The 13,442-nt window shown below is 44.3% G+C and overlaps 2 protein-coding genes across 8 annotated transcripts in view; one reads left to right on the top strand and one right to left on the bottom strand.

Moving 5' to 3' along the window:
• Positions 1–328: 328 nt before the first annotated feature.
• On the bottom strand, positions 329–6,916 carry LOC135104370 (cytochrome P450 2L1-like). Of its 4 annotated transcripts, none has more exons than XM_064011731.1 (11): positions 6,898–6,916; positions 5,576–5,691; positions 5,296–5,395; positions 4,934–5,064; positions 4,562–4,780; positions 4,247–4,446; positions 3,893–4,007; positions 3,449–3,629; positions 3,246–3,363; positions 2,997–3,141; positions 329–1,273 (listed from the first exon to the last, which is right to left on the bottom strand). In XM_064011731.1, exons 2-11 carry the CDS (start codon positions 5,655–5,657, stop codon positions 1,086–1,088), a joined length of 1,479 nt encoding a protein of 492 aa, XP_063867801.1. In that variant the 5' UTR covers positions 5,658–5,691; positions 6,898–6,916; the 3' UTR covers positions 329–1,085. The 4 variants fall into 4 exon arrangements, with proteins under 4 accessions (XP_063867801.1, XP_063867798.1, XP_063867797.1 ...); XM_064011728.1 differs by lacking the exon at positions 6,898–6,916 and adding an exon at positions 5,828–5,969; XM_064011727.1 differs by lacking the exon at positions 6,898–6,916 and adding an exon at positions 5,774–5,931.
• A 4,068-nt stretch (positions 6,917–10,984) lies between these two features.
• The window catches only part of LOC135104368 (ninjurin-1-like), a 17,756-nt gene continuing 15,298 nt past the window's right edge, over positions 10,985–13,442 (top strand). The window contains exon 1 of one of the 4 annotated variants that reach the window (XM_064011725.1): positions 10,985–11,456. In XM_064011725.1, coding sequence (XP_063867795.1) covers positions 11,343–11,456 — 114 coding nt within the window. In that variant the 5' untranslated portion in view covers positions 10,985–11,342. The remainder of the gene's footprint in view (positions 11,457–13,442) is intronic. The other 3 variants (XM_064011724.1, XM_064011722.1, XM_064011723.1) reach the window with 3 other exon arrangements.

Genomic DNA, 13,442 nt, shown 5'->3' with positions numbered 1-13,442 from the left:
AAAGCTTTGATTTCCAAACTACCCTCCTACGGTTTATATCCTTGTCTCTGTAACTTCTTCTCAAGTTTCCTTTCTGACCGTTCTATTGCTGCTGTGGTAGACGGTCACTGTTCTTCTCCTAAATCTATTAACTGTGTTATTCCTCAGGGTTCCTTCCTGTCACCCACATAAAATCCTAAGCAACTGATCTAAGAGTAGCAGAATCATGTAATTACGAAGACACAGAAGCCCTACAATCTCACTTGAGCTCTAAGCGCACCTTATTGTTCGATCGGCAACATAATTGGTTTTCATACTCAATTCCTAGGTTTATTCACGAAACATCACCTTTCTCGCGAAGCTCAGATTTATTTCAGCTTCCAGATCAACAGCTCAGTATTTCAATGACCTGAGAGTGTTCTGGATGTTCCTTAGGTTGATGCTACATGTAACCGAACATCGAGCTGGCTTGAGGCGACATAAGTGCCACATGTCCAAGAGATGCTCTGAGAGACTTCCACAGCACCTTGCTCCCACTGCCTGCTACACCACGACGAGTACATCCTTATGGAAAGAGTTCTTACAATAATCACACAAAAAACTTCAAAGGAATCAAAGCCGACTCAGTGATTGTAACTCATTTTCCGAAATGTAGTATCTGCTCGGCAGACGCCATAAGATTAACACGTAAATAAATGGAAATGTATTGTAAAAGTTACATAATGTTCAATGAGACGTCAGTTCACAACATTTCAATCAGATAGCTCAACTTGACAGTAATCCTGTCATCTAACAGGTTGGAAATTCTGCTGCTAAAGGACACTGCACCAACACCCTACTTATGTTCCTCCAGTTCCAATGTTGGACAAACAATAGAGTTTTGTCACCTCCGTGGACAAAAGTGAAAACAACTGATTAAGTGGACAGTGAAGCTGAACGAATGGAGTACTGTGGTAGGTTACAATATATAGCCAGGGCAGACAGACACTAAATTACACCAACCGGATCTGCCTATGGAAACTAGTACAAATAAGTAAAGAAATGAGGGATATCTGTTGTCCTGATGACATACTTGACTGAGAAGCTGGTGATAACCTTAGCCACAATTACTGTTCCCTGGCGGTGAAGACGAACTCATTGGGCATTGCCTTGCGGAAGAAGAAACCGCTCAAATCAGGTGTCAAGTTGACGGACTTGCCTGGCGGAGGAGCGATGGAGAAGCTTTGAAAGACCATGGTGGTGAGGATGAACAGCTCCATGCGGGCCAGACTTTCCCCAACACACACTCTTTTTCCTGAAACAAATCAAAACAAAATGAAAATTAGACATGAAAGGAACTGGCAACTTTTTCCTAAGGCACCTTTCACATTATGCGGTTTCTCGCAGCTTCTTGGTGCAGCTGCCGGATCGGAAATGCTTGCGATTGCTGCCGCACAATCATCCAGCTGTCGCACACATTGAAATCTTGTGGAAGTGCACTAGATAATATTTGTCACACAATGCCTGTGCGGCTACTAACCACACAGAGTGAAGACTTGTTTTTAAATTGAAAACTCAATGCCACCACACACCGGTACGAAACCAGACAAGACCAGTGGGACGCCGCAACTGCATCCGGACCCGGACCAGTCAACCACCTGCACCTGCACAGTCGACTGCTGTGTCCGGCTCCGGACCGCAAATAGATGCGGCGAGTAACTGCATAATGTGAAAAGCTCCTCAGAGCTAGGGTGAAGTAAACAGGAAAAGTTTTAGGAGGTATGAATAGACTGTTTGAGAATAGAACACTTGGAATAAATGTAAAGGAATTATTGTGTTAAGCGACAGTAGTGCCTACTGCACTGTACAGTGCTGAGTCTTGGAGTGGGAAAATGGCAGAAAGGAAGAGATTGAATGTAATGGAAATCAAATGTCTGAGGAGTATATGTACAGTAGCTCTGACGGACAGTCAAAATGAGGAAGTGAGAAAGAGAACGGGTGGTGAGAGGGACGGCAGGACGGGAAGAGCGACGTGTGCTGAAATGGTTTGAATACGAGTATGTTACGAGAATGGAAGATGATAATCTGATGAAGAAATTAATAAGATCAAGTGTAAGAGGTGAGAAATTTCGACGTAGGCCATACCAGGGATGAATGAATAGCGTGAAGAATGAATTACCGGGAAGAATACTTACACTGGAACATAATAGAATGATTGTGCGTGACAGAAGTGAATGGAGAGCGGATATGAGTGCGTGAAGAATGACAAGGAACTGTGACCTCCGAGGGAGGCGCCACATACTGATAGTCTCACAAAGATGTGAGGCAATCGTGTGAGGTGTGGGAGGGTATTGCTATGAAGGAGTCTTGATCCGGACCAAACTGTCCAAGCTGTGCGGCTGATCCTCTTAAAGTGAGAGTAGGAGTACTTTCTCTTCTCCATCATGGGCCAAGGGACTAAAAGAGTGGTGTCAATGAGTGTTAATGTTGAAGTTGTGTGCCTTTTCTTGGCTATCATTTTTTTTTGGGGGGGGGGAAACAACCTTCGTATAGGTATGTATGTACAGTATGTACTTTTGAAAATATCAAACAACTTCAATAATAAGGTAGGAGAGACTCTGTGAAATAAAACTTTTATGGGTGTTTGTTTAAACAACTACTCTAGTTTAGATCACACGGGAAATAGTGTGTTCCTTCTCTGGACGTCACGGGACATCAATATTGACGAGTATCTTTGTTGTTAATTTTTAACCATCGCTAATAATTATTAGTCATTTTCGAGTTTGAAACATAGAGCACAAGCTCTTTCTCCCGAAACGGATGTATATGAATATACAGTGAAATACCTAAATAGACAAATACATCAAAGATATGATCATAATATCAGTCTGGTGCCAAATGCCACTGAACACACTCACAACTACACCTGGTAGATTTTACAGGAAATTTAGGGACTGGTACTCGAGTAGGACTTTTTTTTTTTTTTACACAGCTTTTTCTATCCCTAGGTAAGTGTCCCTCTTGCACGAAAAATTTACCTAAACCGAAGGGCAGGAATCCCTCCTTGGGTATGAAGAATTTGCCGTTCTTATCCAGCCAACGTTCTGGCTTGAATTCCCTGGGTCGATCCCAGTAGCGACAGTCATAGTGGATTGACGTGACAGTAGCGTTCACGACCGCTCCCTGCAAAGACAATTGTGTTTATTTAATTCGCAAATCAGAAATGAAGTTCATAGTGTTCTGCTTTTCATCAGCACAAGTCACAGGAGTACATGAGAGTAACTCACCTTGGGAATGGTGTAGCCCCCGAGCTGCGTGTCACTGGCGGCCATGTGCTGCAATCCGAAGTTTACTAGTGAACAAACCCTCATCACTTCGTTGATCACTGCCTCTGTGTACGGCATCCTGGGAGAGACAGAACGCAAAATTGAGTGAGGAAATTAAGCACCTAAGCAGATTCTGACATAAACAAGACAAGGAAGAGATTTACCTAGGCTTCTCCGCCAATGTGGGCAGAGCTCCATTGGGAAGCACTTCGTCAATCTCAGTATGCATCTTGCCCTGAACCTGCGGATGTGCGGCCAGGTAGCAGCACAGCCACGTGAAGGTGTTGACGGTGGTCTCGCTTCCCGCGAAGAACATGTCAAACATTAAAAAAATCAAATCCCACTCTGAAATAGACATGCCAGACATGAAAGTGACCCAAATGGAAGTTTTCAAGAATGGCAAAAATTTATATTGATCGGTAAAAATGTCATCCAGATGTGGACACGACCCTGAGTGGTAATAAATCTTGATAAAGGTGATGGTGTAGATCTCACTAAAGGACTTAACTGAATAAACAGCTTTACGGAGGAATTTACAGAGATGGGGACACTCCTTACACCATACAGTGAGAGATGAGGGAGCGATGGAACACCTTTAGGAGACCTACCGCTGCAGGTTGTCTCCGGATCATCTTTCTTGGCCTCCATCTCCAGCAGGTAGCTATCAATGAGATCCCGCGGGTTGTCTGGATCCAAAGTGGCCTTGTGCTCCTCGATCTCATCCTGACCACACAAAGGAAAACAGAAATCACGCCCTTCAAAACATGACTCTTCTGAGATCAAAATTATACCTCCACTTCAAAGATCTGCAATCTCGAAATTACCAATATCAAATTTTGGTTAGAAAGAAAAAAATAATTTTAAAGTGTCATCTACGTTATTAACCAAGAGCTAATAAAAGATAAAAAAAATAAATAAATAAATAAAAATGCATGCCTGGAAAAAAATTTGACGCAACCCACGGTAAAATATCGAATGAACTTGTCCTTCAAATCCTTGGTTCCATGATACTTTATGAGGCGTTTAAAGAGGAAATCCGGCATGATATTTTCCAGCCACGGCAGGAAGTCCTTGATGGCCAGTCGGTTAGAAATCAACACGAAGTCTTCCATAAGTTTTAAGAATTCTTGCAGCATTTTGTCTTCTGCATCGAACTGTCTGCCTGTAGGGACGAGAAACAATCGTGAAATTCTTTTACAAACAAAGGTATGAAATAGACAAGACTGGAAGTATAATGTAGAAAAGTAAACTCCTCCCCAGGCTCACTCGCCACGCACTTGCCACCATGTGCCAGATCACGTTGAGCACAGTCACGTGAAGCTGATGGGGAATCATTCCGGGTGTGCCAGCCTTCTCGGCGATAGTCTCGCGCAGCTTGAGGCCTTGGTGCTGCACCGCCCCCACCATGGAGGACTTGCCCATGCCAAGGTCACGCAGCTGCCGCAGCGTAAATCTCCGGTTGTTGTGCCAAAGAAGACCATTACTCGTTGCGACTCCTGTTCAAGAACACAATAACCCAGTACTATAACCTTGCACAATTTTGCATCAAGACACCTTTTATTTCTCAGCTTCGTGATGCGCCATGCGGTGTATGTTAGGAAAGGCAATCAAGGTTCAAACAACGCGCTAGCATGGTCAAGTGGTCTCACCGTGGGGAGTTTCCTCGAAGGTCTTAAAGGTTTCCCAGTTTGGTCTGTCTATAAAGTCGAATCTGGAGTAAGCCTCCTTCACCAGCTTGTAGTCCTTCAGAAACATCATCAACTGAGTCCCCATCCTCCACCTGCGTCGGGAAGACAATGCTGCTCAAACACACACACACACACACACACACACACACACACACATACGCAGTGAGAGAGAGAGAGAGAGAGAGAGAGAGAGAGAGAGAGAGAGAGAGAGAGAGAGAGAGAGAGAGAGAGAGAGGAGGGGCGGGAGGGAAGACGATAAGATAATATTTGCGTAGTAGAACTATAGATGCACAGAGTTGGTAACTGTCCACACAACCACTCACAGGAAGATGTCTCCATACTGCTCGTGGAGGTCCATCACCTGCTCCTCAAAGCTCTTACTGGTCCAGGGTATGTAGCCCACTAGAGGAAGCCCCCACCTGCCTGAGGAATACCACCACCAAGTACCGCCATTACGCATCACAAACAAGAATGCATTATCACCACGATATTAAATTGTACAATTCGATTCCTGCCGTCAGTGTACATTCTGCATAAAGTAAAAGCTCTCGTAGCATGAAGTGTGTGACTACATGAAGTTGTGTGAGGTCGAGAAGTACTTACCTGGAGGCAGTCCGGGGGGTTTCCTGAAGGTCTTCCACAACAGGAACACCAGCACAGCGAACAGAAGCAGCTCCACAAGCATCTTCGTGGCTTGCCACCGATGGTTGTCTTGTGTTCTGTAATGAAAAGGGGACAAAACTAAAAGCTAAGACATCAGTATCAGCAATACTGCTTTCACTCTTAACATTTTGTACTTACACACTGGTAATGCTGTGAGTAAGGCTTCTTTTTTTTTTTCACTCTAATGTATACCTGTAACTAGACGCTCCTCCTCCACCTCCCTCACGTATCGACCAGTCAAGTATTCAGTCTCAGTACAGGAAAAGAACTGAGAGAGTTCCTGCATGCTGCTCATAATATGAACAGATGCTCAGATGCCAGACTCGTAGCCTTGCTTGCTTGCTTGCTGTTACGTACATCATGGCTTTTTATCCATAGAATCACTTCACAAATCATAACTTTCTGTAGAAATTTGCCTGAATTCTTCCAAACAGAATAATCACAATATTGTCAGTGTACAACAGCTCCCAAAACTATTCCAAAAATGGGAGGTTTACATTCTGACACGATGGACGATATTATTTGACACGTTTGGTGATTACGGTGGCAACAGCTGGCAGCCATGCACACTAGGGATGGTTGCCGTATATCATGAATAAGGAATAGAAACAATGATTTGTTTATATTCCTTGATTATGACTGGAAAATAGATCGGCATATCAGCACAACGTCAGGCCATGCATACCAACCTTGCCGACGCGACAAGTGATCGGGCATCAGGTTTCATACAGTTCATTACGCCACGGTTCGCACCACACTTTAATGTACATCGGTGGAGATTTATTATAGATGATATTCTGTTGATTATTATCCAACGCGACACATAAGGTATTTGTATCATTCAAGGTGATTACCATTCTCTCTCTCTCTCTCTCTCTCTCTCTCTCTCTCTCTCTCTCTCTCTCTCTCTCTCTCTCTCTCTCTCTCTCACACACACACACACACACACACGAATGCATGAAAAAAAAATGAAAACTCCAAGAAGTCACAGGGCCCACACAAGTGGCAGTCACTGTATGAAGCCTATCTATCTATTTCCATTTATCATCTTCATCCATAAATTTGTCTAACCTTTTTTTTTTGAAGCTCCCTAATGACTCAGCACCAATGACCACGGTCACACCCTAGCTTACGTAGTAACCATGAGCCTCATGGGCTGTTTCCTACCTCACACTCCACACAGCGAGCACAACCACGTACATCCCGCCAAGCATACAAATAATCCTCCGCATCTCAAAGCACAGAATATCTTCACACACTACCTTTGTGTGACCAGTGGCCGCGCACATCATGTCCACGCACTACTGATGATTCTCCTTATACTACACCTTCCACTCACTGTCACGAGAAAAATAATAATAATTAATTAATTAATTAATCCAAAGCACAATTCAAATTTCAGGATACTCAACAATATATGCATTGATAAAAAAAGAACAGTTATATACTTGACATGACAACAAATGAATAATTTCATACCAATATACAGAGAGAGAGAGAGAGAGAGAGAGAGAGAGAGAGAGAGAGAGAGAGAGAGAGAGAGAGAGAGAGAGAGAGAGAGAGAGAGACGGGTGGAACAGCTCTCTCAAGCACGATCCAAGTAACGGTGACTTGCCGCCTTGTCTGCAGTGCATGATAAGAATGATGAAGGTACTGTCTGGTTTTGGCCACAAGGCCACAGAGGGAAGAGAGTGGCGGGACAACCAAAGGAGAGAGTGGCGCCACCAGCAATGAAGCGATGGGAAGAGGTGTCAAGCTCACTAGTGTTAAAAGTGGTGGGTATTCCTTGATCACACACACACACACACACACACACACACACACACACACACACATTTATTTCTACCTATCATTCTAAGCCCCATTTTTTTCAAAATCCTATTAATCGACAACAGCAAACCATAGGTCAAGTCTGGCGACGGGCCGTCATCACTGAAGGTGTTTCATCACTTTAGATATTGTTGTCTCATTTTGATCACACTATATCACTATCGTGGGCATAAGGACAAGCCTGTGGTATTCAGTTTATGACTGAAATTATTAGCAACACTCATTAAATTCTGTATATCAAAAGCTGGTGCGAAGTGACACCATTCCTTGATTGGTTTTTTAACTTGATATCACACGTCAGACCACTCCACCATTATGTTTGCGGCTCTAGAGTTGATTCCATGCTTATACGTGTTCAACTATATTGTTATTCACGGTCCTGCAATATGTATGCACTTGAATTCAGATGAAAATGCGAATTCTTGATAGTGGTGCGCCAAGTCAGATTTTATGTCTCTGACGTCATAAACAAATGCTCCTACGCTCACACGTTTGGATCCTGAGCGTTGTAGTTAGCAGCAGACATGAACGCATTTGAGCTGAGTGAAGCGCGTTTCCGAGTGTTTGTATGTGTTTGGCCATCAAGAATGAGTCTGTAGTGCCTATAACAAAAAAAAAAGTAAATAATAAATAATGAAACAAAGCTACATGTCTACTAGGATATGTTTCTCTCACACCGAACGCTCTCCACGCATCTCTCAGCTGGGCATCTGCTCTATAAAACAACATAAGAACATATGTAAATAACAAAAAAAAAAAAAAACCTGTAAGAAAGTCAGGCTCACACCTGACAGTCAAGGACGTGCTTAGCCTGTACAGGACCTAAGGCATATATATATATATATATATATATATATATATATATATATATATATATATATATATATATATATATATATATACACACACACACACACACACACCACTCCCAACGTCATTCTCTCCTCCACTAACATTCACGGTGTTCACCCCAATTCCTCTAGTCTACCATATAATTTATCAAAGAAAACTGTTTTTGCCGTGCTTTCAAAATGTCATGCAGGGAGGTGTCACCTATTCTGACAATATTGTCACATAGAACATAACGGGAACACTATTCGATGTTCAACCATGTACGTACAGCAGTTAAGTAGAGTAATCCCTTCGTATCATTAGAACATTGTAATATAAAACATGCGACAGCTCATGTCGCAGAACGGTTTGCCGAAAGTTTACCATGCAGGTTAAGTAAGACTGGGCAGACTTTGCAGGTAAAGGCGGGTGTGGGTTCTGTGCCGAAAGCATAGAGGTTCTCTACTATACGCAAATGGAGAATGAGATCTAAAGATTCATTTAGAGGAATACTAAACTAGAACCACGCCATCTCTGGATTCAAGGAAGAGAGGGAATGAAACACAAGCGTGAAGCGGATACTGACTTGAGTGAGAAGGGAAGACAACCTACACGCAGAGAAAATGGACATGATAAACGCCTATGGAGGGAAGGCAGACAAAAGAGAATGAAGAGCTTGGAAGGAAGGCAACCCAGACACGGAGAAAAAACAAAGGTGTGTAAGCAAGGTGAGTACCTTGCTTACACACTTGTTTGGAGGGAAGAAAGACTTGTTTGGAGGGAAGAAGACTCATGTTTGGAGGGAAGACAGACTTGTTTGGAGAGAAGACAGACTTGTGTTTGGAGGGAAGACAGACTTGTTTGGAGAGAAGACAGACTTGTTTGGAGGGAAGACAGACTTGTTTGGAGAGAAGACAGACTTGTTTAGAGGGAAGACAGACTTGTTTGGAGAGAAGACAGACTTGTGTTTGGAGGGAAGACAGACTTGTTTGGAGGGAAGACAGACTTGTTTGGAGGGAAGACAGACTTGTTTGGAGGGAAGAAAGACTCGTGTTTGGAGGTAAGACAGACTTGTTTGGAGAGAAGACAGACATGTGTTTGGAGGGAAGACAGACTTGTTTGGAGGGAAGACAGACTTGTTTGGAGAGAAGACAGATTTGTCTGGAGGGAAGACAGACTCGTGTTTGGAGGGAAGACAGACTTGTCTGGAGGAAAGACAGACTCGTGTTTGGAAGGAAGACAGACTTGTTTGGAGGGAAGACAGACTTGTTTGGAGGGAAGACAGACTTGTTTAGAGAGAAGACAGACTTGTCTGGAGGAAAGACAGACTTGTTTGGAGGGAAGACAGACTTGTTTGGAGGGAAGACAGACTTGTTTAGAGAGAAGACAGACTTGTCTGAAGGAAAGACAGACTTGTTTGGAGGGAAGACAGACTTGTTTGGAGAGAAGACAGACTTGTCTGGGGGAAAGACAGACTTGTTTGGAGGGAAGACAGACTTGTTTGGAGACTTGTTTGTAGGGAAGACAGACTCGTGTTTGGAGGGAAGACAGACTCGAGTTTGGAGGGAAGACAGACTTGTTTGGAGGGAAGACAAACTTGTTTGGAGGGAAGACAGACTCAGTTATCAGATGTGCATCGAAACCAAATGTACAAGTGGTAGGAACACTGGAAGGAAGAACAGATGCATGTGTGGAAGGAAGAGAGGTTCACACGTACTGGAGAGGGGAAGGAGAGGAAGCAAAGGCACAGGTGAAGAGGAAGCGCAGACTCAGGTGCGGGAGGGAAAGGTGTAGGGAAAGGAGGGGGAGCAGTTAGGGGTATACCTCTATTGATTACTCACAGGATACTCTCTCACCTGTCTGGCTGGGATCAATGAAGAGCAGCGTTGGGGCAGAGGAGGCGAGACTGAGGGAACCAGGAAGAGAAGGAGACTTGCAAGGATAGAGGGAGGCAGAAAGAGAGAGAGAGAGAGAGAGAGAGAGAGAGAGAGAGAGAGAGAGAGAGAGAGAGAGACGGAAGGGAAGAAGATAGAGGAAGAGAGGAGACAGAAAGCTAAGTTACAAATTTTAATAGACGGTACCAGTTCTCATGAGTGATTTAAAAGTCAGACAACCAAAGGAAGAAGAGAAAGAGCGGCCACAACCAAAGGGAGGGGATAATGACGCCACAACCAAAGAGAGGAGAGAGTGGCGCCACAACCAAAGGGAGGAGAGAGTGGCGCCACAGGTAAACAATCTCATTATACGCACTCTCACCATTATTTTCAGTCTACTGCAGCAATTATACACTTCATTAACTCTTTCCCTGTGGGTGGTTCTGTGCATCCCTCCCTTCCATCCGTCAATACCTCTAATTATATCCCTCCCGTCTCTTTGTCTTTTCTCTCTCATTTCCGTACGTAACCAAAATCTTGACCCAGTGCCCTTAACCCCTCCCTCATCCATCTTCTGTATGTGTGTGTGTGTGTGTGTGTGTGTGTGTGTGTGTGTGTGTGTGTTTTAGGAGGAGGAGAGGCAGAGATGACTGACTGACCTCTTGTTTACAGTGATGCTGGTAATGGCTGAGAGCGAGAAGAGTAAAAAGAGAAAAAAAAATATGGTATTAATGATAAAATGAGGTGTCAGACGAGGAAGAGAGGGAGGGGAGGAGGAGGAAGTGGGGGAAGAAAGGTGGGGTACAGGCGGCAGGTGAGGAGCCTCTGTAGGGAGTGCGGGGGAAGTGAGTCGAGACTGTTTCTCTCCCTTCACAGCTCGGCAACGCACCTGTGGCCGTGACTGTAGTGAGTGCAGGAGCTCACTGGTTGACGCGACGCCCGAGGGGCCACACACCCGCCGATCCCCTCTCCCTTCCCTCACTCACCGTGCTTCCCTTTCCCTTGCCCCAACCCTCATGCTCCGCTGTCCCCGCCCTATCCCTGTGCCACCCTCCTGAAGGCGTCAAGAGCAGTGCATCACGTGCCTCCTCACCTACTCAAGGAACACGTGTGGGTCGAGCCTGAAAGTTCGCCCCTCGAGGTAGGAAGGGAAACCTGCCTGCCCCTGGTGGATGCCTGACCGGCTCTTCACTCCAACCTACACCGTTGAGGGCGTCGAGTATAACGCAAAGAACGGCGTCTCACTAAACAGCAGAATGGAACCGCCGTCTGTCACTACTGTGGGTGTGAGTATTTTGAAGCATTTTGTTGTTTGTCTGTGTGTCTCTCCCACCGCCCCATGTCTCCTGTTCCCCTCACCCTCCCTCTCTAGCCTGCCACCTGAAATGCAGACGTAGCCACTTTGCAGGTACACACATAAACATATATATATACATGCTGGGGAAGTGACGTGTGTGTATGTGTGTGTGTGTGTGTGTGTGTGTGTGTGTGTGTGTGTGTGTGTGTGTGTGTGTGTGTGTGTGTGTGTGTGTGTGTGTGTGTGTGATTTCTGATTTTTATTTCCTCGTTGCACGCACATTTGCCATAAGAGAGAGAGAGAGAGAGAGAGAGAGAGAGAGAGAGAGAGAGAGAGAGAGAGAGAGAGAGAGAGAAAGAAAGAAAGAGAGTCACACACACACACACACACACACACACACACACACACACACACACAAGCAGACACACGCCCCAATGGTCCACCTCTTTGTCCGCGTGATTCCAGGCAGGAGCGCGTCGGATCTTAATGCACAGCTACCACAAGGGTGTCCCGCGGAGCTCGAGGGTTGGGGTGCTGAGATGAACTGTGACTGTGCATCATTACACGAAAAAACATAACTGGAGATTCCGACGACGTGCCTGAAGTTTAAAGTGGAGGCGTCCATTACGGGCAAACGCCGAGCTCGGATTCCGGGGCCCTGCTTTCCCTTCTTTGCCTGACGGTTCTTTGTTATGTATTCCGCTTTTCCACTCTTTGTTTTCTTGGCCATGATCGATGCGACGCCAGAACCTGAGGAGTGCAACCATAATTTGTTTTCCTCTTATTCACTTGAATGTGTTAAGAAGTACGACTATGGGAACAAAAAAAAAAAAAATAGAATAAAAGTTAAAAAAAGAAAAATCGATATGACACTTCTAAAAAAAGATTCCAGACAAAAATCTACAAAAAATCAGCCAGTTAGTTTCAGCAGTGCCAGGGAATGCATGGCGCTAGACACAAATGCCTTTAAGACTTCCTCGTCCCCCAACTAATCCGTGCCAATTAGTGCGTGGCCCCGAGTCCCGAGCTTCACAGCGAGCGTCGGGGAAAACGGAAAATAAAACATGATTTGTCAGCGTCAGTTTTTCAAGGATACATCCAGACATCCTTATATAAATCACAAAGATGTAGTGGTCTGACATTCAGCTCGGTTTTGTTACGTTTTTTATATGAAAATCAGAAGAATTATTCCTTTTTTCTTTTTTTTTATCTCGATTTCCAGAAAAAAGAAAGAGTAATTTGTGTGGTTTGCTGATAAACGTGACGATATATATTAAAGAGAACATGTTTACTATCCCATCCCTTCTACAAGATCTAAATTCTAAAGTAACATCCCTGGAGCCGGAAAATAAAACGTGATTTGTAAGCAACAGTTTTTCAAGGGTACATCCAGAGTTCCTTTTATAAATCACAAAGGCGTGAGTGGTCCAACATTCACCTCGCTTTTTTTTTTCTGTTTTTGATATGAAAATTAAAAGAATTAGACTGTTTTTTCTTACTTCTCGTTTTCCAGAAATGAAGAAACAATAACTCGCGTGTTTTGCTGATAAAGGTAACGATATATATTAAGGAGAACGTGTATACTGTCCCTTCCGTTCTACAGGATCTAAAGTAACACCCCCAGTCCTTTCCCGTAACACAACAGCGAAGACAACCTTTACATTCCAGGCAGTGAGCACTTCCACCCATCCACCCATCCATCTATTTTCCCTGACACCCTCTTGCATCAAACCCGCGTGAATTTCATATGTAACAATAACCAGGAGTCTTTTATAACATCAGTAAACAGCTTGAACAGCGGAGAAAAACAGCAGCAACAACAACAACAAGAACAAGGCAAGCGATATGTGTCAGAGGAAGCCCAACACTTGTGCTTAACATCTGAGTAACACCTGTATAAATAGAAAGCCGTTGTCAGGGAGGCGAGGTGGATACGATGTGGGTGAGAGAAATGTAATACGTGAGAAGAACTAAT

The sequence above is a fragment of the Scylla paramamosain genome, chromosome 10, assembly GCF_035594125.1.
Source record: "Scylla paramamosain isolate STU-SP2022 chromosome 10, ASM3559412v1, whole genome shotgun sequence".
Lineage (NCBI taxonomy): Eukaryota > Metazoa > Arthropoda > Malacostraca > Decapoda > Portunidae > Scylla > Scylla paramamosain.
Note: the sequence above shows the minus strand (reverse complement) of the source record. Positions and strands in the feature narration are given on the sequence as shown.

Coding starts and splice junctions, on each gene's coding strand:
- LOC135104370 (XM_064011731.1), bottom strand. CDS start 5,657: ATGCTTGTGGAGCTGCTTCTGTTCGCTGTGCTGGTGTTCCTGTTGTGG. Junction 3,364..3,448: donor ACATTGGCGGAGAAGCCTAG/GTAAATCTCTTC, acceptor TGTCTCTCCCAG/GATGCCGTACACAGAGGCAG. Junction 1,274..2,996: donor ATTCCTGCCCTTCGGTTTAG/GTAAATTTTTCG, acceptor GATTTGTTTCAG/GAAAAAGAGTGTGTGTTGGG.